The sequence below is a fragment of the Magallana gigas genome, chromosome 6 (assembly GCF_963853765.1).
Source record: "Magallana gigas chromosome 6, xbMagGiga1.1, whole genome shotgun sequence".
Classification (NCBI taxonomy): domain Eukaryota; kingdom Metazoa; phylum Mollusca; class Bivalvia; order Ostreida; family Ostreidae; genus Magallana; species Magallana gigas.
Window position 1 is genome coordinate 41,480,594 of NC_088858.1, and position 26,925 is coordinate 41,507,518.

Consider the following 26,925-nt stretch of genomic DNA (forward strand, 5'->3'; position numbering starts at 1 on the left):
TCAATATTTTATGAATCTTTATTACAAGAATGTAGATCACAATAAAAAAAAACATACATGCACGTACACCTGTATTGATACTGTACTTTTCATTGTTTAAATAACTGACAAATCAGCACTTTTTTTTTACATAAATGTAACATGTGCCATGTACCTGTCATCTTTCTACTTGCCAAGCATTTTTTTCCCACATGTCTAACACTGAAAGCTAGTTCAGAAAATGTCCCTCCTTCTTGCCATTTAACATGTGCTTAAAGCCTCCATTGTAGCTTTGCTGCTGGGTCAATCAATCCTGTCCTCCAGTCTCTTCAGAGGTCTTCGCTCCTCCTCTTCACTCCTGAGACTCCTCAGCCTCCATCTCTTCTTCTTCCTCCTCCTCTTCTTTCCCTTCCTCCCCTTTCTCTTCACCACCTTCTTCCTCACCCTCTTCATCCTCCTTCGTCTCTGCTGTGTCATCCTCTGCAGCCTCTGCTTCTTCTTTAGGTTCTATCTTCTTCTTTGACTTCTTCTTGTCCTTCTTCTTCAGTGGTGGTCTTCCTCGCTTTTTCCCTGTTCTGAAAATCACAAAGCAATGCTCATAATATAACACTTCTTGATTTTCTTTTTTTGAATTGCAAGATTCATGTACTAGCAACCTAAACTATCATACAGTACATTTCTAAGTATTGATTCTCTTGCAATGACTCTTGAGATTAGATTACATGTATCATCTCGTAAAACCTTAATCTAGATCCAACCATTGAATACATGAAATGAAGATGAATACATGAAATGAAGAGGGGCAAGAAAGACAACTCTAAATGAATAGTTACCCGGACTTGGAGGATTTCGGAGTCTTGCTGCTTTTGGACGGTTTTGGGGTCTCTGGTCCCTTACAGCTTTTGCACTTCCAGTGACCAGTGGGGATGGACTTTAGCCCCACACAGAAGGTGTGATATCCTCGGTCACACAGGTCACAGAACATCATTTTGTCCTATCAATTAAAAATACATACATGTCTAAAAAATATAGCAAGACATGTTTTCATTCATGGGAGAAATATTTAAAAACAGACACTGTATTTCAAGTTTTCTTTGTCATGAATTTTACAAGGATCGTAAAAGTACTTTATATACAGCTTTTAAATTTTTGTCCCTTATTTTCTTTAAGTTTTAAAATCTTTAACATCTGAAAAAAAACTTCAGTAGACCTATTTTCTGGGAATTGGAAATCCCAACACAGAGGGAGATAAGTGTAATCAGATAAATGCAAAATTTTCCTGACATCTGGTATGTTTTTTTGACTTGGACAATTTGTTTTGCAGCTTTATCCGTGTTCAGACCATTCATATTTCTTAAAGTAGTCCGAGTATCGCACTACGTCATGATACAGATTTTACAAAATTGGTTCGACTTTTACAAAGCGTTTTTGATACCCGGTATTGATTTTGCTCTACATCGCTGTTGTAAACAATGGCAATAATAAGCAATTAGAACGGTAATATATGTATTCTATGAGAGATAGAAACGATTAATGTTGAGAAACTCGATTCTGTTAAAGTAAAATGAAAAACAAAGTTTCTGATTAACCAGGATCTCAGGTGTGCTTATATCTTCTTTGTTTTGATCCCCCCCCCCCCCAAATTTTTCTTTTTCCTTTACTAAAACCTGTTTAAATTTAGAGACAGAAGCTATTTCGAATTTAATCAATCGTCAATTAATTAATGTTTAAATGATATCTAACACTGTTGACAGATCTAGGCAGAAAACTGTAGCAAAATGTGATTTTTACGGATTTTTTCGTCAGGGTCTACTTGGTTTAGAGCTTATAAGCGTGAAAAGTAATCCGTCAACACATATAATTTATTTTACCAAATCTTTTTTCTAAGATGTCAATCTATAGAATAAACACCATGAATTTAAGTTTGAGTCCATAAAATAGTAAAAAAATTACCAAACGCGATACTAGCATTGCATTTTTTGTATTCTATTTTGATACATCAGGTCCATAAAGCGTACTTACTTACAAAAATTTGCGCAAAATTATTGCTGAGATATGGCTTAAATAAATATTTATACTCTATTTTGTATGTTCAGTTCTAATTTTCCCAAAATTGGTAATTATTTTAAGGAAAAACGGACGTCTGGCAAATTTCATAATTGTCAATAATTTTCGCAAGGGGGTACACCCGTCTGAGAGGTGATAACAAAAAAACTAGCATGTAAACAAACATGCATATTTTCTTTTGTATATGTATTGCTAGAATGTATATTTATCATTTAAAGCTAAGCTTTTAATGTTTGAGCCCATTTAGTGCCGAGTATAGGACTACCTTAAAATTTCTAAAAATTATGTAAATATTACAAATGAGGAATCATTCTTTGAATATTATGAGGAGATAATTTTGGTCCCAGCATGATTAAATCTATGGGCTTTATAGGATTTGATCGCGCCCCAACCAAAAATTATCACCTCATAATACTCAAAGAATGATTCCTTATTCCTTAAGTAAAGTGAATTGTATATGACTGTTTAAATTTGGACAACTTGCCTCATCGTAAGGGTCCATGCACTCCACGCAGGTCTTACAGTCCATACACTGCCAGGGATAGGTCTTTATGACGGTCACCATCTCATTGGTCAGGTCCAAACAGCCCGGGTGACCTACAGCATGAGAAATATGTGACAGGAACTGATGTGTGTAGTGGTGCAGAAGACAGATTTAATGTAGCACATGCTTACTGTAGTTCCGTTAGAATCCAGGTACTGTAGATTCCTTATTTTAAACAAGTACTTAATTCTGCGATTCTACTGTTTTCCATCAAATCGCGAGAACATAACATTTTCAAAATGGTGAATTTTTATCATAGTTTCATGTTGTTTACATATATGTCAAAAAATAAAAGCAAGATTTTAAAATATACAAGATGTACTTCTTGCGATTTTACGCAGATATTTATTCCTCGTGTTTAATTAGGAATCTACAGTACTGTAAATCAAGTATTATACTATTACGGTACGCTATTTGAGAATGGCCACATGAGAATTTATCCACAAATTTTACAATTACCGAACTTTTTTTTCTTCCACAGAATAGATGACTGGTCGTCAATGATAAAAATTTGCAAGCAGAGATTATAAAATTATTGCACATGTATAATACTTAGTTTAAGGTAACCTCTGATTTCTTTATGTAACATTCAGAGGATCTGAAATCTAATTCTAAATAAATGCAGTGAAGAAAAGGCCCACTTAAGATATGCCGCTAAATCTTGTACTAAACCTAAACCATTTTCTTAATTTTATTGGTAATTGTACATGTGCCATACATAAACAATTCTTGTATCATCATTCGTTATGAATACATTGTTTAGCATTAGCAGATTTCAGCTTTCCATACAGATACATTTTATATTCAAAATATTTTTTAAGTTTAAGACACACTGTCAAATATTTAGAGGCACATGCAGTTCAAAACAAGCACATATGTTTACTGATCTAATATAGTTTAACATGTTCTTATCTTTCACTTTTATTTTGTGATTCAGTAATTAGTAAATGTTATGTGACTTACCTCCCTTATTGCACTCTGAGCAGACAACCAGATCAGATTCACCTTTGACCTCTGAATTTTGACCTTGTGTACAGATAGAGCAGACACTTGAATCAACTGGGGCAGCTTCCTGAAATCAGATCCATTTACGTGTGATTTGTTATGACCCAATGCAGTGTGTTCCTTCATCAAAAATCAAATCATTTAAAGACCCTTTGATGCATCTGATGGGCAAAGTCGATAAGTTGGTGTACTGCCTATGTTCCCACTTCACTTCTCTTATAGAGGAATGCATTCACTGTCTCATTATAATCTTATTTTTCTCCAGCACCTACTTTTACATTTGACTAATTTATGTCCATTTTTATATGTGTGTCATTTTTACATAAAAGAGCTGTTTCAACTCTACTTCAATTATATCTCTGTCTGCCTGTCTGTCTCTCAACTTCAACAAATGGGTGTGTTGTACCTACATGTACTTACCTATATCAAATTACCTGTCATTTACACCTGTCCTTACCTTTGTTTCACCTGACTTTTTCTCTCCATCCTCTGCTCCACTTGTCCCCTCTGATCCACTACTACTGTCATCGGAATCAGAATCTGACCCCGAACCCTAAAAATGACAAAAACAGGGACTGTATTTCTCCATAGAAGGAAGTTCTACCACAAAGAATAGCAAGCCAGTACCAGATATAGATGGAGTACCAGACACGTGTCCTGTACTTAGTTAATTAAAGTTAGAAGAGCCTTTTCTTGTTAAAATAATCATTGATTCAATATGGAATCAAGGACATATCTCATAAGTATAATAAGCAAGTGGGTGTAAAAAAAACTTAATTACAAAAATAAATGCTACAATATATTGACCTAACCTTCCATTTAGCATTTTTGCCGGAGAAGAGCTTCCACTTAATCAAGCAAATTACTCAATGCCATCATAACATCGTCATGAATAAAAGATCAGAAAAGATACATTCAGAAGTGCAATTAAAGATTGTTGGAAAGTCTATTTCTGCCAAATATTGTACAGGCCCAATATAAAACATTTACAGCAGTTTGTAGCAATTGAATCTGAGTTCAAACTATTTTGAAATACTGTAGATTCCTAATTAAATGAATAATTCCTCATATACCGATGATACAAATATAGCATTCGCACTTTTATATTCTCGTGATTTAATGCAAAATGATTTAATCGCGTAATTAAGTACTCACGTAAAATTAAGAATCTACAGTACTTAAAAGCTTCAATTTAAAACAAGGACAAGAATAATTTTCAATGTACAAAGTTAGATGCATGGGCACCTGCATGATGAATGAATAATTATGCTAGAAAGGCAATAATGAGTGTATGAGAAATGGAGGAATGCTGCGGGGGTACTGACATTTTCATCCTCCTCTGAGGCAGTCTCTGGTTCCGGCTGTTCCTGAGGGTTAGCCAGGGTGGTCCCCATTCGTTTAGGAGGATCAAACATGGCAGTGTTCATTGGGAAATACTTGAGCTCATCAGTCGAGTATCTGTGGACAACAAAATGAAAATAAAAACCATGAACGATCAATTTCCTATTAAAAATTGGAATGCAATTCACACAATTGCTAACTCAGAAGATTCTTCAACGAGATTTAATATAAAAATTAACCTCCTTTCCAGGAAGGTAATCATTGTGTGAATTGTTTTACGAGTCAAATGTATCCTGTTTTGTGTCAAAAAACAATTAAGACTCGTGGATTTGTGGAGGAATATTCCTTTTTTAAACTCTTTGTTGATGGCATCATCAAAAACCACACTCGAGATCCTCAGATATAAATGTCCATCAAAACCATCTAGATGGTTCAATCATGAATTGCTCGGAAAAACACGGAACTGCACGCATATCAACTTGATGATCTACACAGATTAATCCAGCATGGAATTATTTTTGAGTACATTTAATTGGAAAGTACTTATGATTTATAAGAATGTGTGAGAGTCGGTAAACAATGTTACCGTGTATATATATATATTGTAAGCATTCAGGTTTATGATCCGTGCATCTGAGAGATCATTTTTAGGAGTAGTAATTGCATTAACTGACTGTTTAATCTTTTTCCTTTTCCTCATTTGAAATGAAATTAATCCATTATATAATACTAAGGATACTAATGAAGCAGGCTGAAGAATGGATTTATTTTTCTGAATTGTTTTTCCCTTATCCATTGATCATGAATGTTGCATCAAATTCCTGATCAGAAATTTTCTCAAAAGCTTTTTAAAAAATAGTCATAACTACAAATGTCATTTAAGCTAAAATAATTTTTCATAAAACATGTATTCATAAACATATAATATTTCATATCTTTTTAACTCATCAGCATCAATGATATAGATCACATAATTTTTATTCCACCTCATATTTTGGTAATTCAGAACCATACAGGTATCTATGTGGAAGCGACATTTTAATTATCTAATATTTAATAGACAGGTAAATTTATTCTAAATGAATCTTTAAAAGAAAAGTTAATCAAATGTCAATAAAAATGTCTTTAGATCTCCATAAAATTGAAAATCATATTCAGTGCATTATATGAGGAATAAAATTATCTTTAACAAAACTTGAGAAATACTGATGTTGACTAAAATATCACTGTAACTACATAATTATCTCCTTTGGAGAAGAGCTTCATATAAAGGAAAATATTCAATTTTAAAGTAAATTATAGGAATTTTCCTTTAACAAATAATTGTTTATGCTAAAAACGTTGAAGTTTTAAGGTAGATCTGATGTCTAATTTGTTTTCCATCCAGCCTCCTTAGACCTGTTTAGAAAGACCAGCCCAGGGAAGTTTTTCATGGAAAAGTTAAAATTTTTAAGAGGGCAAACTAGAATTAGAAGCCACCTGCTTGACATAATTAATTGCCTACTTTAAAATCTTCCCTTACTTGGTCTTTTGAAATATTTTTAAAATTGTTTTAGCTGATGTTTTCAAGTTTTATTTTTCCCGGGTTCTAATTTAGTCTAGAATGTAGCCCACTTGAAGACAATTATAATGAGTTTTGTTTCTTCTGCAACATAATATCACAGTTGGCCGAATAAAAACAAAGGTTTATTTTTTTGGGACAGATTTCAGTGCATATCTGCAGTTTTAATTATGATATGCCATGGCATAAACAATGAAGTAAAGATACAGACGTCACAATTCACCCGATTGTCAGCTAACTACCTTGGGACATTGACAAGATATAGCATTGGTTTCTTGGGTACCTTTATTCAATTGATGCAAAGGGCAATTGCGGGATTAAAGGGGCATGGTCACGATTTTGGTCAAAAATTATTTTTTTCGATTTTGATGCTTACAATGCTCCAGCAAGGCATTTAAATAGGCAACCAAAATTTGAGTGTCATTCATTGAGTTATAAGCGAGTTTCAGAGCTTACAATTCTTTGCTATGTACCGGTAAACAAAGCTTTTATTTACATTTTGATTGTTAAAGTGAAATTTTAAATTTTAGACCTGAAATGTATGTGTTAAACATTAGAAACTGTTTACTTATGCTGAAAATGAATAAGAAGATTGACAAATCTGCTCAAAAAAGATGTTTTACAGGTAAATCAAACCTATGTAAACAAAAACAGGGCACAAGCCTTGTTTACATGACAAAGAATTGTGAGCTCTGTGTCTTGCTTATAACTTATCTACTGGCTCTCAAATTTCATTTGATCATTAAAAATGCATTCCTAAAGCATTGTCAATAATAAAACAGAAAAATAGAATTAGACTAAAATCGTGACCACGCCCCTTTGAGATTGTTATGAAGTTGTTATAAATATATATACACATATATAGCTACCTTTTAAAGTAATTCTGAAATTGGCCTGGAATGAGAGAAACAGGGTAGTGGATGGGCTTTGTCATCTCCTTAGGGAGCACCTTGTATCGACCCTGGGGGTAGTGGATATTCTGAAACAATAATGTAAACATTGATTGACAGCCAGGAGAAATTCACTCAACTGGTTTTCTTTGAACCCAAACTCCAGATCTGCAAACAAAAAAACCCTTTACTACCATTTCAAATAGACCACACACAAAAAAGTTGTACGACATTTACTCATTCATTCATAATTTTTTTTTGATCTATGAACCAATCAGTGGGAGACCTTTTGGTATAAACTAATTTATGTAGTAGACGACAATATTCAATAATTTCAAAGCAATCCTCAATCATATAAAAACCCCAGCCATTTTCTTTTATTTGATTATTAAAAAATTTCAAAGCAGAAAACATCAAAATAGAATAAACCGTTATTTTCCCACAATAGACAATATACCATTCACTTCTGCTGTAACAATATATGTCTAAGGCTCTGAAGATGAAAGCGAACTGCTATTAAAAATTAATAAGCATAACAAACCACCATGGTGTGACCAGTAACAAATTCAAATACTTAAAAAAATACAAAGCAAAATAATGGGGGAGGGGGAGGGGGAAGCATCAAAAAGTAGCAAGAAAAAATAATTACAAAGGTTTGTAGGTCAAGGTAGGCTTTCCTCTCCTCTCGCCTCTCTTTTTGGAAGCTAGAATTCCACTCAGCAGCCGACTTCATGGCCTTCTTGATATACAGACTCATCTTACTTTTCTCAAGCTTGGGCTGAAAAAAATTAAAATAAACTTTTGAACACCTAAATCTATTTTTTTTTATCATTTTATTGCAGTAATTCTTATTATTCTTAAAATTAATCAGTAAAGACATCACCAGGAAATTCTGAAAAAAATTTCTCAGTATAGCTTGTTGTATGTGTGGGAGAAATAAAATGAACACAACAGAAATCTTCAATCATAATTATAGGAAAACTGTTTACCTGCAAATTCATGTACATACTATATGATGAAAATTTGAGAAAATTGATTGGGAAAAAACAAGGGACCAAAATAATAAATTTATCTGCCAATATGACCTATTTGCACTTAAATGGCCTCATGTAAGTACCTTAAATATCGGTCAGCTAGCTTAGTTACTATATCATAAGTACATCCTTTACTTAAAGATTCCATGAAAAATGTACATAAAATAACGCACTTTAAATTAAGTGCAATCTTCCTCATTTACTGATTAGCTTAGTCACGAATTAGTTCCTCTAATTTGGAGCCAATATTTTAAGTTTCAATATATGCATAAAATATTTGCTTTGAAGTTCGTCTCTTATGAGAAAACCCAGGAAATATGTGAAAATGAATTGGTAGCAAGTCTCAAAGTTGATCACGATTTTATCATACATGTAGTTTTAAATGATGTTGTTTTAGAATCGAAAATAAGATGTTCATTTTTGCACTGGTTGTCTCCAATTTTTGTAGGAGCCAATACTGGTATATTTTATTTTGGTTATAATCTTATAAAATAAATAAATGGGATGTTGAGAAAACTGACAAAATCAAAATTTAATTTGTAAAATGATACACATCTAAAAAAACAATGCACAGCCTAGTCCTAGGGATCAGTGGATTGCACTTTACTTTATTCTTACATGTAATTTGTTATATCCAAAAAATGAACTTTGAAGTATAGCAAATTATTCTAAATGACTTTGATTTGCACTTACTGAGGCATTTAATAAAACTACGCTCCTCCAAAACCTAAAATAATCATATAGTTAATTGATGGATTAATGTGGAAATTAAATTATAGAACAATTCATTGTAAAAACTTTTAAGTACTTTAAAAGCCATAGACAAACATTGTATTTCATGGCAAGATTTGTTTTCAACTTGTCCTCTATTCAAATCGAGTATGTACACTCGGTTTTTAGTGTGAAAATATATAATTTGTCATTTGTAGTTTTGATGGTTGAGAGAATATGAAATGTTTTTTTATACCAAGCTATAGAATTCAAGATAAGAATATTTAAAGTGATAAGTGTATTGGTAGTTTCAAGCAAATTAAGCTGAAATAACCTTGCTGATATAATTTTCCTGCTCTCTCTCTCTCTCTCTCTCTCTCTCTCTCTCTCTCTCTCTCTCTCTCTCTCTGAAAGATTTTCAGATAATGCACCTAGATCAGTCTTTTCACTTTAAACTCTTACTCTTAAGTTAATATATACTGAGAGTTTGTACCTTAATTTATGAAACAATCACTACTGAACTGAGATACAAAATTCACCTCAATTTAATGCATTTAAATTTACTAGTATTTTGTTTTCATTCATTGAACTCTTATATTGCTTGACTCATTTTCTGTAAGTATAAATACAATACTTATGTTAATTAAACAAAGTATTAAGAACAATCTTAAGAAAGTATTATAATAGTCAATTGACCTTTTTTGTGACCTTCATGAAAACGTGTACAATGTATAGGCACTTGTAAGCGCATCATTGTTAAAGACCACAAAATGAGGTTTTTTTTTTTAAATGTAGCTGCATTCATTATCTCGCTCGCTGAAAGATACATGTATATGATGAAACAACTTCTGAACGGGAAAACCGTAACTTAGGAAGTGTTCCTGCCTGAGAAGAAGAGGATGTTTCATATTTTTTCCTGATATGGGGAAGTGGCCACGGAGCACTTAGTGAGGTCATTGTTTTTTTAAGTTTCGAAAGTACATTGTCATGGTGACACCAAATACCTCCCCCCAAAAAGTCGTCATTTTCGAGAAAGATTATGATCTAGCTTGAACGTGTTGTTCTGTGAAAAAAAAGCACACAACAAAATAGTTAAATTCTAATAAAATTAACATAACAGTTGTATAAACACGATGAAGAGAACAACTGCAGTACTGTAGCATTCACTAAGAGACACCGGATTTGACCACAGAGAAAATCTACACTCCAGGAAAAGACAAAGGACACCTTTCAGCATGCTTGTATGTATTTAAAGAATATTATTCATATCATTGTCAGTTTGATTATATTTATAACCTTCCTATTTTTTAACTCATATTAAAAATATCGTACAATATGCCACTTTTCAGCATTACTGATAATATTATTCAAAATTTCTTTGTTATCAACGTAAAGCACACTAAATTCAAGGGTGAAAAATCAGTGGCACATGTAATATTCTATTTTAAAAAATTGTAATATATCATAAGAATAATGTTTACCATTAGTTAAATTTCTACATTAATTCTTATTTTTTGTTTCTTCTATAAATTTTCAATCATGTTATATAATCACTTTCCTAATTTCTAGAATTTCTATTACGTATATATTTATTTAATAAACATTTGTACAAGATGTGAAAAATTTGTTTTGGAGCATTTTGTATATTTAGTTTTTACAACTTCAAAACAAATTCAACATCATGAAATATTCCTACCAGCTATTTACATGTACCCATCAATTTTGAATGAAAAAATAAATAAATAAGAGGAGTGCAGGCCTCATGCAAATCTTCCAACATCCAATGACATCTCATATGGTTAACCACTTCTTACACACAAGGCCAAAGTATTACATGTACCATGCACAGTATCTATTTAAGATACATTTTTTGGCCTACGTACCAAACACAATTTCTATTACACACAATTTTTTTTTTTATATCTGCATGCATGTAACATCTAATTGAACAAAAACAGAGGGAATGATAGTGATAGTTTAATTTTTTTTTTTTCATTGAGTGTGATTATTTAATTGTTGTATCTCTTCTGTATAACTATATAAAAAAAAATCAGCACTCTGTGTGTATTGCTTAAGCAATACATGTCCCCCTACCCTCAATGTGGATTTATGTTCCAGTTAGGTTTTCAGAAAATTCTGTGTATAATCTTTTAAGGATGAACCCTATTCAAGAAAAAAAAATTCGTTTAAAATTAATTTTCTCTTCATTTGTTGATCAACCTTAATAATTAAAACTTGATTTGTATAATATCATTATAAAGCTACAGGGCAAGTTCCAAATCAATTTTCCAACTGTAACCAAAAAAGTATGAAAAATTAAGTTGGGACAGAATGACCAACACACAGACAGAACAACAGTGATAAAGACTTAAGCCCCCCCCCCCCCCCCCACCCCCCGGGTTTCTCTAAGAATGGAAATAATAAACACAAATTGGCAATAATTTTGAAATTATCAAAATTATATCTTCTTGGGATCAGAAAGTGCATGCTATGACATCAAACATTAGATTGTGTCTTAGAGTACAAGTTATATGGTAATTTCTGGCTCTTCCTTTTAAACCTTTTAAAAACGTGTCATACCCATGTCATATAACATTTTGAACCCTGTGAAATATTGAAATCAGGATAAAAAATATCCTTATAAATTATTGAACTTTGCACCAAAAAATATCTTAGGCAAATACCAATACCATATAAATATGGCTTTAAGCTATTTGGGTTTAAAAATTTGAAGTCATAAAACTTTGAATAACCTTCCCCCTTTTCAAACAGGAAATGGAAATCAGAAGGAGCCCAGTGTTAAAAAAAAACTCTCATGAAGAATATGAAAATCAGAGGGGATCAAAATTGGACTGCCATAATAATTTTAAGTCTCTATATAATATGATGTGAAAATCAGAAGGGGCGGGGGACTATATTCTGCAGCCAGATAGGTTATGAACATGGGGGGGGGGGGGTCAAAATATTTTTCAGAAACCCCCCTCTAATAGGATTCTGAAATCAGATAGGGGTTTAAAACATTTCAGTTATAATATTTTGAAATCGTGAGAGATTGAGATTGCATAGTCTTAGCTCAAAAGCCAGACAAATCTTGTTGATTTCAAAGAGCCATGGCTGAGTGGCCAGAAATGAAACAGACAGGCCTACATCACAATGCTGTTTGACACAACTACCCAAAGTCCAAGCTCTTGTTAAAATGGTTCTAGAAGATAAGGCGGTTCCTACCACTTCATATTCTTTGTGTTTTTCACTGATTTTCTGTTTCTGTCGTTCATGTAACACCTCAGCATATTCCTGGGGGGAAAAAAAGTAAAATATTAAAATAATCCATGTCTACTAACAAATACATAATAACATGTATAAATATGGAATAAGCTAGACAATTTTATCTATAGATAAATCGTCTAGAAGTGAAGAACTTAAGTATGGTGTGCAATGCTCAATTTTGAATTCCATACCATTACATCACAACCACTTGATATAAAGAACGTTTTAGGCATATCCCCTCACTGTATCAATTTGATCAAGATGCATTTACCGGAAGTATACATGCAGTCAATAGTGTTATTCAAATAAGAATATAGATTATTACGATTATAAAACAATAACTATAATTCTACTTGACTGAGATGATCTTGAAATTTAAGTTTCACTTTTAGTGCGACCGTACCTGATACATTTCGGGATAGTCTTTATGCATGAGGTCACAGACTTCATCGCTCTTTAGTGCCGTCAAACCTAAATAATAAGATAAAAAAGTTATCATTACAAAGCAGAATTGCTGGTACATGTGGATCTAAAAAATACTCTTTTATGCGACTTTTCATTTCTTATTTGTTTTTTGAAGGGGGATAAACTAATATCTTATAAGTATACCATAAAAATTGAAAAGATTTCAAACCCTTAAATAACATATGATGCTACGTATAATATTCACAGTCAAAAATTAAAATTTTGGTAAATAAAATAAATAAAATAAAGTTTTTGACATGTGTTGGGGTTCCTCCCATTATAGATTAGAATTTTAAATACATGTTTAAATGGGGAGGGGGGGGGGGGTAACTATACATGCATTTAATTTTATATTCTAAAAATAATCACATGACTTTATGCACACACAGATGCTCTAAAGCACTACACTTATGATTAATTTTTTTCACACAATAAAATTCCAAAAATAAACTGATTATTAAGCTAAATACTTAAAATTTATAAAATTGCCCCATCATATTATTTGATTTTAGTTTAATATTTCCTATGCAATCTATATTAGCTTACTCACACTAGCTTGTGACACCATAATTTGAACTATCAGTATGTATCAAAAAGGGTTTTCAATTCAAGTCCGTAATGATTTGCTGGTGGGGTACCCTATGTAAAATAATGACTTCAGGATCACATTTGATATCAGATATGCTGATAATTAGAGACACTGTTTCCTCAACCCTGGTGTAAACATGAAATGAAATTTGATAATATGATAGACACATTAACAATGTCAGTCCTGACTGGGGGGGGGGGGGGGGGTTACCCAGGGCTGCATCAGGATTTCCTCCTTGTTTATTGAGTTATATCTGATTGTCTTTGTTCTAGGTGAAATCAACAGCTGTGTTTCCCATAGAGAACATGTCACACCCCTTCACAGGTGAAAACCTCTCTCTCTCTCTCTCTCTCTCTCTCTCTCTCTCTCTCTCTCTCTCTCTCTCTCTCTCTCTCTCTCTCTCTCTCTCATATTATCTGATTTTTTGGGCATGAAGACAATAGGTTTGCAAAAAAAAATATATTAGAAAATAATGGACTGTGCAATACTCTTTCTGCTTCAAAATTCCTTAATTCTAGCCTCTTAATACTTTAAAAACCAACTTTTACTATTAATAAAACAAATGGTGAAAAATGGAAACATTAAATCGAATAAAATATAAGTCAAATGTAATCTTAATTTTGATGTACCATTGTTTAAAATTGTTTAATGAATAAAGCTAAGAATATTTTAGAAAAAAAAAAAAGAAATAACAGTTTCTGAAATTAAGTTATTGTAGCTGTTTCCAGTAAAATTAAGTTATATAGCTTAAAAAAGAAAATGTATGGCTAAGAAGGAAAATTTTATAGAAAGAAAGAGATTTAAACTAAAAAAGATGGAACAAAAAAGAGCAAATAAAGGAAAATGTTTTCATGAAATTCTGTAAAAACATGAAAATGATGAACCAAAAAATGAAATATCAATATTGACACAAAATAAAAACTTTTGTCACCCTACAACTTCAGCATTTGGGATTTGCCACAATGCCACAAGTCCTATTTATCCAATTTCAAACAGCAAACAGACTCAGCTTGAGTCCCGCTACCTTGTTTGTGTCCGTACATAATAGGCTCTCACGGAAAATTTGTAATATATAATAACGATAGTGATGAATATTAGATTTCAAAGAGATGTTCATTTCCTGCCCAGAGAGATGGGTGGGTTATAAAATTGCTGGGTTTAGTTGGGGGTACTGACTCTAAATCAAGGATTGCCTATATGAATGAACACCCTGAATTTGTTTGCCTCTGGTAAGTTGAAAGGCCCATTGATTTTATCATATTTGTTTAAATTGTAAGTTGAATTAAATCAGTTTTTTTATGCAATTTACTTTTATGGGGTAAAATACACAAGTGCAAATTCTGATTGTTGAGGTAAATCAATTCTAATTTATTTAATATTAATTTCCTAAATTTGAAAGGAGGCAGATCAATAGTGTTTAAGGGCATTTTGGGGACAATCTTTTTTTTAATGCCAAATTCATAATTCAAAGACTGGTGTCTACCACATTATCAATGAATAAACACTTTACAAAACCTCATCATTGGGGGTAGCAAACCATATTACAGCATTTCCTGTTTACAAGAAAAGGGAAGGGGCCCAAAACATCTGGACACTTTTTCTTTTTTCAGACTTAAGTTTCCAGCTGTAATTTTGATTTTAAATGTCCACTTAAAAAGGAACTACTCCAGATGTTGTTTTATGTGTGTTAAGTTATTTTGGGCCTTGTTTCCACAGTTTGTTAAGTTCCTTTTATAAAAAAATATAAAATCTGACAACCTTTTTTCTAACTTGTTTAAACTATTATATCTGATTCAGATAAGTGCAACTCACAGATAGTACTATGTTATTTGACATTCCATTGCTTATTCATTAATTGGTAGCAAAAGTGCCTTTTAAAAAATACAACTCTCTCTCTCTCTCTCTCTCTCTCTCTCTCTCTCTCTCTCTCTCTCTCTCTCTCTCTCTCTCTCTCTGTCTCTCTCTCATCCTAATATCTTTTCAAATATTTTTATTTAAGAAAATACATTGTACTTTTACTTAATATTGTCTGACATATGCATTTTACAAATCCAGTCTACTTGTCATTCAATAAACATTTTACCAACCAAGTTCAGCTTTCAATCACTCCAGATCAGTTGGTTTATATTTTTTCCCCATTGATATTAGCACCTTTGCCCTTATAGATAAGCTTAATATTGCCTACATCAAGATGAGTATCTTTGATTTTCAAATAAGAACAATTCTCCAATTACTAATTAAGATCTTTGTAATTCAAAAACCATTTAATGTACTGATCAACAGTAAACATCGTGCACTAATCTGTTAGCGCATCCTGGTGTATGTATAACTGCCTTTGTCTTAAATGTACATGGACCTACCTACATTTATAATAGATAAGGCCGCTTTTTTTATTAGTTATTTTTTAAAGACCAAACGACCAAAATTTTCAAGATTTTGAAGAAAAAAAAATTGTGGAGTCAGGTGAATAATTTTAGCCAATCAAACTTTTTTATTCAAAAAATCAGCGTATAGATAATGAAACTTGAACAAGTTTTTAAAAAAGGGGTTTTCATTTGAAGTGGTTTCAATGTCTTTGGGAATGAAATTGAGGTGGATGATTAATTCACTAATACATTTATGAAATTTTGTGCAAAAATATCTCTGTAAATTTTCTTTTATTTCGACCTACCAATCAATTTTTAATTTTTTTTGGAGAATTTTTTAAAAAACGACTGATAAAAGAAATTATTGCCCAAGTTATTTTTTGCCATAGCATTACACCTACCTAGATCAGCCTGCCCCTCCGTAACAACGCCTTTATCCATCAGAAACACTCTCTCCTTAATGTCCACCTGTCTGCGGAACAAATCTGTAAATAAAAATTTAAAAAATCATAGAGGCCCCAAAATTATCTTGTCTAAAGTTACACACACTAGCTGTTAGGTAATTTGTTATATCATCTGAAAACCTGTAACAGAAAATGGTTTTGTTTCTTTTCTTTTTCTTCTAAAACTTTATGGTTATAAATCCATTTTTATTTCAATTTCTTGTCAAAATTTTCAGCAATACTAGGGTAAATGTATTTGCATACAAAAAATCTATTTGACAGCATCTTCTGTTAAAAATGAATTTACAGAAAGATAGAATTTCTTCCTTTTCATGAATTGCTAGCATAAAACGAATGAAGAAATTACATCAATGTCAACTCAACACAATTTTACCAATATATCTAAAATTGCAAAAGAATAATTACCAGTAAAGTCTAAATTCAGTGAAAAGCAAATGCACTTCCACTGGAAAATGAACTGCAATATACAGGTACTAATGTGCATGGTAAGTTTATTAAGTTAGTGTATAAGAAGTTCAACATCACTTTCTTTCATTTTTATTCAAGAGTAGGATTGGGAGAAAAGGACAAAGGAATACATTTGATAATGTCAAATATCTGCCCCCCCCCCCCCCAATTTTACCAATTTTAAAATAGCATCATATCAAAATCAAATCTTCCTGAAACAGAGGTTGTCTATAACATTGTCCTTAAAATTTGTCATCTTTGTCCAACAGCTGTTCATCTGTGACGTCACTAAAGTGGGATAATCCCTGCGATTTTGCAAACTAATGAAATATTGTCATATTCCATCATATTTTGCCTTAGGAAGTATGGAGCACAAGTCTGCTCAAGTACAGTTTTAACATATGTTTTTATTCATATAAATATTTATATCATAGTTTTAAGTGTTCCTTGAGCACGCATGCGCTCTATGTTTCCCAGTTAAAAACCATCGGAAAACACCCATATTTGGCTTAAAAACAATAATTTAACCAAAAAATAAAACAATCTTCATGGCAACATTTCTACATTATGACATCACTGGGGAGATCACTTTTTACATACTTAATTCTAATATGGTTTTAACTATCTTCAACCTTATTTTTAAAGCTCTCTATAGAACTTTAATTCTGGGGGCGAGAAATGCATAATACCACACATAGTCCTTTGCAATTGCTTCTAAATTTAATTTATTCAACATTAAGAACCATTTAGCCAAGTACTTAATTTATTTTACAGCTAGTGCACAGATAATTGTTTTAGATCTGGAACTTTAGATTAAAATTTATACTCTTATCCCCCTATCATATTGTTTTGTTGAATTCAATGAATAAATATAAAAATCAGAGTTTGCATCAAATAAGCATATCAAAAAAGGAAATTATTAGAAAAAAAATATCCTATCATTTGATTGGACACTAGAAATTATAAGTTTAACAAATATATGATAATATAATACAGGTTTTTTTTTTACTATGTATTCATTACCAGTTAAACTTTTCTTTGTTCACACAAATGTCTATCAGTTTTCAATAAAATCTATCACTGGAACTTGTAAGGGGGTAGGGGGTGAATTCCGCAGAACTGTGAATTACCAAAGAAAATAACATTGCTTATTTCAAAAAGTGACAAGTAAATACTTCTTCATGAATTCTTAATGTTTGACCCTGGGCCATGGTATTGATTTTCATTATCATCATTACTTCAGATTTAAGAACCAATGAATTGATTCAATTACGAAATAATTCCAAGACATAATTCTGTTTATTTTCATCATGGTTAATAACCTCCCCAACCTTTTGAAGCCAGTACAAATGACTCTTGATTTTTTTCCTCCAATATAAATTACACAATAAAGGGCATTATATTCAGCACAAACACAAATCTCTGACTATGCCAGGCTAAGGTAAGGTTGTGTTTTTGTATAACTTTTGAGAAAAGAGTAATTTTATTATGCATCTGTATATGCACAATTTTCTGCAATTATAGCAATTACGTTTATTTTAGAAAAAGAGTAATTTTATTACGCATTTGCGTACGTATGCACAATTTTCTGCAATTCTGTCTATTACGTTTTTTAAGAAAAAGAGTAATTCTATTATGCATCTGCATTTGCACAAGTTTTTGCAACTGTGGCTATTAGACTTATTGAGAAAAAGAGTAATTTTATTATGCATCTGAATATGCACAATTTTCTGTATTTTTAGCTACCAGTATTACATTCGTTATCTTTTGAACGATGAGTGTTAAATGAAACAAATTTATATTCTTATAATATTGGTATATTCTTATATTATTGGAGTTCAAGTTCTCTATTTACGTAGGACAATCATCTCATAGGTTTACGATTATATGATATTAATTTACATTATAATAATAACATAATGATGAGTACAGACTTCATAGACAAGCTAGCACTAGTATATAAATTATAGTAGGTACATACCGCTACTTGTTTCATATTGACATAATAGCAACACACTTTATGTAGTTTTAAAATATTGAGATCTAAGTTTATTTGCAAAATACAGATATTTCCCTTAATTGCTTGTTTCTTTTGTGTTTGTACTACAAAACAATTGAATAAATTTAAATACACTTGGTATACGTCAGTAGTAAATTTAAAAAACTTTTTTTTTTAAATAAAATTTAATAAATCACATCTCCTATTACTGGTACATTGTATTTCTTGGTACATTATCATATCTCCCTGTTTCAATTTTAATTATGTGAAGACTTTACTATTTTTTTATGAACTGGTTGTCTTCAGTACAATTGTAAACAAAAATAATCCATCAAAGGTTTATTTAATTAGCATTTTTGCGATCCATATATTGCATGTAGATTCCTTATTAAATGCTAGGAATTAATATCCTCATAAAATTGCGAGAAGCAATCGTTGCAGATTTTAAAATCTCCCTTTTATTTATCAGGTAGTTTTGAACTACCGTATATTAAATTATAAAAAAAAATTGGTGCTCGCAATTTTATATTTTCATGATTTAATTCAAAACAGCGGAATCACGGAATTAAGTACTTGCATAAATACAGAATTTACAGTATATCAGATATAATTTTTTGTTTAAATACATTGCACATTCTAATGTATGTTTAATCTATAATAACAGGTTCTTTTTAACTACCGTCATACAAGTCACCCAAGCCTAAGGCGTGCAATTCATGTTTAATATTCAAAATCCATGTCATTATAACATGCTTTTAATATACAATTTTCACTTCTTTTTTTTTCAACCAGTATTTGATTTTTATTTTTTATATTGGATTTACAAAAAATTGAAATATTATAATCAAAAGAGTCTGAAAATGGAAATGCCTTTTGCAATTAACCAGGTTTGAAAGAATCAGTTACCATCTAATTCTTGGTAATCACCTGATACAAGCTATAGACTTAATCATAATAATAAACAGTTGCATCATTAACTTGTACTAGTAATTAAAAAATATTACATGAAATTGAATAATAAATATTTTTCAAACAATTCTAAAATTTAGATGTAAATCTATACCTATCCAAATATTTTGAAATAGTTTAATAATATATCATGACTGATATTTAGATGCATGTATAACAATAATAGCATTCAAGGATGACACACATTTCCTCCTGACACCCTTTGGAACATTCCATTCAAGGAAAGATTCTCATAGCTACAGTTTCTGTGAACTAAAGTTTCTAAACTATTACAATATACTTAAAATGCAAATAGAATAAGTTAGATATTCATTAAATCAACAATGTGATTACCCTTAAACATTCATTTATAAGATGATTTGTATTCAATGCATATTTTTTTTTATAATTATATTAAATGTACTAAAAGATTAGACATAAGCTAAACAGTTGAAACCCAAAAAAGTAATATAAAATGAATGCCATTGAAAACAAAATAAAATTATATAACTGTTTTAAACAATAAGATTATTTAAATAAATTAATCATTGTTATTAAAAAAAACATGAATGACATTTTATTCTACTTAAATTTTTAAATCTCACATAAAATGTAATATTTACTGACCTATTACCCAGCTGGGCAGGCTTCTTGTATAATCAATGTAATTAATATAAGGAAACAGATTAATATAAGTGATTACACTTGTTTCCGAATCCCTTTGCATAAATTCTTATTCATCTTAAAATGTATTGTATCCACGTTCTTCTTTTCATGCAATGAATAATGTTTACACTAATAACAGAAAAATAGCACAACCTAGGCTATCTCTTATGGTCAATTTCAAAAACTTCAATTCAGTTTTTCTCAGATATATTTTGCCAAGAATTCACTTCTATTTTTCTAAGATCCATTCTGCCAAGAATTCTATAATTTTAGTACCTGGGTAATTCAGACATATTTTGCCAAGAATTCACTTCTATTTTTCCATGACCCATTCTGCCAAGAATTCTATAATTTTAGTACATGGATAATTCAAACATATTTTGCCAATTCTCTTCTATTTTTCTAAGACCCATTCTGCCAAGAATTCTATAATTTCAGTACCTGGGTATTTCCGTTTGAAGGATTTGACTCCCAGGTATTCGCAGACCTGTTCTTGTAGCATGTAATATTCCCCTGATCCGTCTGTTGGCCATTGGTATTCAAATAACTTACTGGCTGTGATGCTGAAATAAATTTCTCAGAACATTCTAAAACTGTATATATAAAAATTATATAAAAATTATATGACAACAGCATATGCTTATACTGCATGGGCACATTATCTAATTTCAATAGAATTATGCAAGACTTTCTCTGGTTTTACAGACCTGTGAGTTTATATGCACTTTTTTCAAGTGTTGTTGTTTAAAACTTCATACAAATGTACACAGGTATCAATTTTTCATTCAAAATTTTTTAGCTTCAAAATTTCAAAATCATATTTCAATTATCAGATTTTAAAACAAAAAATTCCGTAAATTTTGTTTGTAAGAATCATCTGGAAAGAGAAATGTTATAAACCAGTATTATAGTAAAACATGGTTATAGCGAACATGTTTATAATGAATTGACGCCTATTTTCATTCCCCATGACTTTATTACATGTTGTAAACTTGACAGATATAACGAATTACATTTATAACAAAGCAAAATTGCCATTCTCCCTGGCACTTTGTTAAAAGTGTGTTTTACTCTGCAAGGCACACTTACTGTTCTTGGCTGGGCGTGTAAACAGCCAGTCTGGACCGTTTTGAGGGAGTTGGTCCCATCGATGAGTTATCTGCCACTGACGATGGAGTAGGAGGTCCAAAGTTGTCAAACGCTTGGTAGGAAACACTGTCTCCGTTGCTAGCAAATAAGGCAGAAAGACAAATCGTAATTATAGTCTAGTGACAGGTAGAAATACCATCATTCTTTTTTCAAGCAGAAATTTCATGTGATAAGAGTAAACACATCTAAATCATACAAGAATTTAGCATAAAATATTTTATGTTTACTTAATTTTACATGAAATTTCCACTATTAAAGATATTTATTTCTGATGGACTACTGTGACATCTTTTAAATTCGACATAAAGTCTTTGTCAAATTTCATGTGTGTGCTATTTCTACACAAATTTTCAATGAAATTTAAGTGAGAATCAATTGTTCATGCAGTACCTGACAACAGAGGCTGGGGTCCCTGGTCCGGGTGTCTCTGAGATCTCCGACACTCCATATGGAGAGGGTGGAACATCAAAGTTCAAGGGAGAATCCTTTGTTTTACCGTCTAGTTTGATAAAGCTCGCATTAGACTCTTCGTCGATCATTTCCACCTTTGAAGGCTTCCTTATGGCCGGGGTATCCACTGGGTCTTGCACATCAAACCCAGTTGATTCAGACCTCTTACTTCTTTCTGAAGCTGTTAGCTCAGATACATCAGACTTTTCTGCTGAAGCTTTTGGGTCTGCAAGGTCTTGGTCCCTGTCTGTTAGTATTGAGGGAGAAACATCTTGTGAAGGCTCCACCTCTGATTTTTTGTCGTCATCTTTGTCGGATGACGCATCCTCCTTTTTGTCTTGAATGATTTGTGATTTGGTGACATCTGCTTCAAGTTCTTTACTTTGTGGATCAATTTCCTCTTTGGTCTCTGTACATTCCATAGCTTCTTCATCGATATTCATTACTTTTTTAGAATCACCACCACTGACTTTACTCTGCTCTGAAGTTTCAGAGGAAAATTTGTTCTGGGTATCTGCAACTCTGGATTCAATGGCCTCATCTGCAGCTTTAGAATTCTCTGCCTCCTCGGAGTCGCTACCAGAAGAGTAATCACCTAGTTGACTTAAACCTGTGCTCAGTTGAGACGCACTCTTGTTTTCCAGCACAACTGCTTTGTCTGACCATGCCTTTCCTTCCGAAATTGCTTTGAATGCCCTTTCGCCATCATGTGGCACCCGTACAGAACTGTCAACCCCTTGAGAAGTAAGTGACTGGTTTCCTTGCTGGGCTGCTTGTGAAGCTTCATAATTTGAAGTTATATAACTTCCTTCTGGTTGTTTAAGAGATGAAACATTCTCCATTCTGAAGAATAATGTTCATAATATTTATGTTTAAAAAATTCTTAATATGTACCTGCACTTAACATCGTTTGATATCTTTCACTACTGAAGCCTTTAACTTGATAAACATTTCTCCAATAATAAAAACATATCTTTTATTTCTTTCAAATAAACAATGATGAAATAACAAAAAATGACATAATTTTATTACATCAGCATAGTATGTCATTGTTTACTTTAAAATAATTTCAACTACTGTAAACATAAAATGCAAATCAGGGACAGACATGAACAGTTGTTTGATTTTTCGTTACAATTAAAATTCCTGTTTTGGCAATTTAAGTGATAAAGATTCTTGTCTAATCTGAAAAAGTAATATTTCAGCTTTAAAATAATATACCTGTAATCATCTAGGGCCTATTTCATAGTCAATTTAAAAATCTACGCCATACAAATATGGTTAACATTTATTGTTAAGCATTTAGTTCCTCCGGGTAGCATTTCTAGAAAAATTGTATCATGTAAGCATTGAAAATGGTGATAAAAAGTTCATCATTTTATTTAAGCAAACTTTATAAAAAGATCTGTGGTTTCTCAATTCATAGCAAAACATAGACCTACTCCTTGTCACAAAATATCAAAGCTTTGGCCAGCACAACCTACCCGAGTAATTTCTAATAAACAGCTTTTTTAAATTTGGACAACAAAGATTTTAAATTGTACAAATAAAAGTTTGGGTTCACTTGTGCAGAGAGCAATAAGAACTTTAGAATGAATGTCTATCCATAAAAATATTCCTCTTTAGTGTAAGTTAAAGAAATGGAAGAAAAAAGGCAATGGTACTATTATGTTATGTAAGAATAAAATTGTAAAATGAATTTTAGTAATTAAGATATCTTACTAATCATGTTTCAAGCTCAGAGCATACAGGTAATTTAATCTTAAAATTAGTAATACTAGTAATGCATTTATCTAAATTAATCAGCACAGAAAAATATTATTTTATGAAATTCCCAAAAGAAAATAAATTTAATATCAATAGACAGAAAATGTTTTGGGATAGTATTTTTCATGCAGAAGGTTTCTTAGAGTAAAATAATTTCTATATACTATAATCAATTGATTTCATCTTTGAATGTAAGCATATTCTAAGGGCAATATGTAAATTTTCCACATGTCACATAGCTCAAAAGAATAAGCAATGAACCCCTTTTCTCTTTGTTAATATTAAGTATTACTTGTCTGCATTTTTCAATGTGAATGATGTATAATTTACAAGAAATTCTTAATACAAACACATTGAGAAAAGAGATACCTTAAACAGACCATGCAGTTTTAATATGTACTTGAGTACAATAACATTAATGAAATTTTTAAACAACGCTTGAGGCCCTTGCAACTAATATCCGCTGATATCCTCCATTGTAATTCTTCTGTTGTAATAAAATCATAAATAAGTTTGTTTAATTTATTTGGTCCAATACTGTGTTCAATACATCCTTGCAAGTACATTGTATAAAGCACAGACATAGAATGCAGAAAAAGCTTTCATCAATAATCATATGACATAAATGGGGTTGTAGAATTACTGTTGTTGTCGATTAAATAGTAATGAACAGCAAGAAATATTAATTTTGAGTATTATGTGCTCAAATTGTAGATTTATTTTGCCTCGTCATTCTTTTGTCAGACTACTACGAGTTTTGGTGAAAACGTTTGTCCATTTATTCTACGATTCAATATTAATAGTATGATTTAAAAGCAAATCATAAAGAAGCATCATAAATATTTTCTTAATGTTATCATTCCCTAAGAATAAATTATTTAAGAAGGGAAAATATCAGACAGATTGGAGTCTTACAAAAGTCCCGAGTTTGCAGGAAACATCTTGTGTTATTTCTACATGAATGCAAAGATAAAGACATGATGTAAAAAGAGAAAATGCTATATAAAATCATTATAATGTTATCCGAGACTATTCCAACAGAAAAATATAATAATAACGACCTGGTTCATTTCAATCTTACTTGCAAAATTTAACAATGGACAAAAATCACCGTCTAGGCGCCATTACAACTTACTTATATATCTTCAAATGCTAAAGAGTACTAAAGCTAGGCATATATTGTTCACTCTATAAGCCAAAGTGAAAGTTATTTTCAGAGTCTTTTATCTCTTCCATATGAATATTGATATTTTTACCCATTCAGGTGTAAAAAATTTAAAGGAATGCTTAAATCATTTTACGAAACTAATACAAGAAAATTGAGAAAAGGAACGATAACTCTGTGTGGAGAATGTGTCCATTTGATACTCTGCTGTGAAAAGGTCACGCTAGAGGGACAGTGTCGCCACCCGTAATCGCCACTACGCCTGGCCGATTACGATTCGTGGCGATGACGTTTTCTCCGAGTCTCTGCTTGCGAAATTTACGCATGTAAAGAGAACAGGTGCGTAAATGACGTTAAATGTACAAAATAATATGTGATAAGTAAGTAATTATTTATTGAACGTGGATTAAAATCGGCGCTAAAATTAATTATTAAATTAAGTGTGTATCCAGCTTCCAGTTCCGAGCGCAAGTTCGGAAAACCTGAGATTGGTTTTTAATTTTATATTTTGATAAATATTATGGGTTTCTAAGCATTCCACAAAACATGCATGAACATAAAAAATACTTTTTATAAATTTCATTCCAATTTGTTTGATAATTTAAAAATATGTATTCATCCAAATATTGCAGAAACTTTAGCACTCAATTTTACGAAATGAAACAGCTTTGTGATATAAGTTATCATGTTTGATTGTATTATTTTAAGAAAAATCACTTCTACCTTCACTTCTCATATTATCAAATTTATATGCATTAAACAGTATTTGTATGGTTTATAAAATTTGAATTTAATTCGAAATATCGTAAATTACCATTGCTACAATTTTTTTAACACGCATTAGTTTAAATAACAAATTGAAATAAATGGCATTTTTGGGGATACAAAAATGATGAAATAATTTTAGTTTTTAAATATTTCAAATTAATCAATTTTTGCTGTACTAGCTATAGTAATGTTTTTGTCAAAATAATTCAATTAAACGGATTTCTCTCGATTTTATTTTTGGTTATATTTTTTCAAGCTAATACCCTTGTTTTTGTTTGGCCCTATTTTCTTCAAGATGATAATACAATAAATAACTTAACATGGTGAATAATGGGCACATTGTACACAGGAATCTATATCCCTCCATCATATCCTTGGTTCTCATAAAGTCACGTTTGTTTCGCAAAGAAAATCTGTGGTAACTAACGAACCTTCTTTGCCCACTGTGTTCGGAGAAAAAAAACTGGGTAAGCATCTGTTGACTACAAGGAAAAAAAGTTTTATTTCGCACCAAAAAAAAGTGATATATCAATATAGAATCTTTATGTAGCTATGGGATGAGTGTGTTTCTGTAGCAAAGATATGCAATTAAATTTGAAGTACCAGAAATGAAGTGTTTAGTGGATAAAAGATTAATATAATACTTATATAAGCGCCATAATGATTTTTAGACGCGTTAATCGTGTGCAAGTTGTATTTATATTGAAAATTTAAAATAAATTATATATATTTTTTAACGGCAAGAAAATAAATGGAAGAAAATATGATGATAAAAATTCTTGTGGCCCGGAAACAACGAAATCGACACTTATAGTCATTTCGACCGTTAGTTGAATTAGTTCATTTCATTTTAATTTATTTTATTTGTTACGTGGAAAGCTCCAGATCATTTTTTGGGGTCCTTACGATTCTGAGAATTCTATCCCCAATTGCCACAAGGAAGATAATCCACATGTACTTTTAATTTCTGTGAAATATTTTGAGTCTCAATGCACAGAAGGAAAGTAAATTTTGTTGGTTTTTTTTTTTGGGGGGGGGGGGGGGGGTCTCACATATATTCTTAAAAACATGTTTATTTCATATATGTCAATTTTATGCGTGGAATATCAATGTTGATTTCACGAAGTTAATGTGTATTTAACTGAATCGCAAATGGTTTCTTCTAATGCGACATCCATTGTGACTATTGTTACTTTTTATCAAAATTAACACTGTACTTATATGTAATAGGTTTTGTAAAAGCTTGTTTTATTGTTTAAAGTAGTAATGTTTAGAAGTAAAAT

The 26,925-nt window shown here is 31.4% G+C and overlaps 2 protein-coding genes across 5 annotated transcripts in view; one reads left to right on the plus strand and one right to left on the minus strand.

The window, feature by feature from the left end:
• LOC105347276 (PHD finger protein 10) lies at positions 1-24,873 on the minus strand. Of its 2 annotated transcripts, none has more exons than XM_011456274.4 (15): positions 24,791-24,873; positions 21,883-22,785; positions 21,433-21,570; positions 20,785-20,906; positions 16,221-16,304; positions 12,803-12,870; positions 12,358-12,426; positions 8,037-8,165; positions 7,367-7,476; positions 4,921-5,053; positions 4,053-4,148; positions 3,554-3,662; positions 2,531-2,643; positions 813-973; positions 1-554 (listed from the first exon to the last, which is right to left on the minus strand). In XM_011456274.4, exons 2-15 carry the CDS (start codon positions 22,782-22,784, stop codon positions 332-334), a joined length of 2,457 nt encoding a protein of 818 aa, XP_011454576.3. In that variant the 5' UTR covers position 22,785; positions 24,791-24,873; the 3' UTR covers positions 1-331. The 2 variants fall into 2 exon arrangements, with proteins under 2 accessions (XP_011454576.3, XP_065942533.1); XM_066086461.1 differs by lacking the exon at positions 24,791-24,873 and adding an exon at positions 24,625-24,665.
• The window catches only part of LOC105347277 (uncharacterized), a 24,302-nt gene continuing 7,449 nt past the window's right edge, over positions 10,073-26,925 (plus strand). For 2 of the 3 annotated variants that reach the window (XR_010714478.1, XM_020074908.3), the window contains exons 1-2: positions 10,073-10,373; positions 13,726-13,777. Coding sequence is in view for 1 of the 3 variants with exons in the window: in XM_020074908.3 (XP_019930467.3) it covers positions 10,368-10,373; positions 13,726-13,777 (58 nt within the window). In the remaining 2 variants the exon portion in view is untranslated. Of the gene's footprint in view, positions 10,374-13,725; positions 13,778-25,022; positions 25,214-26,925 lie in introns of those variants that run through there. The other variant, XM_011456276.4, reaches the window with a different exon arrangement.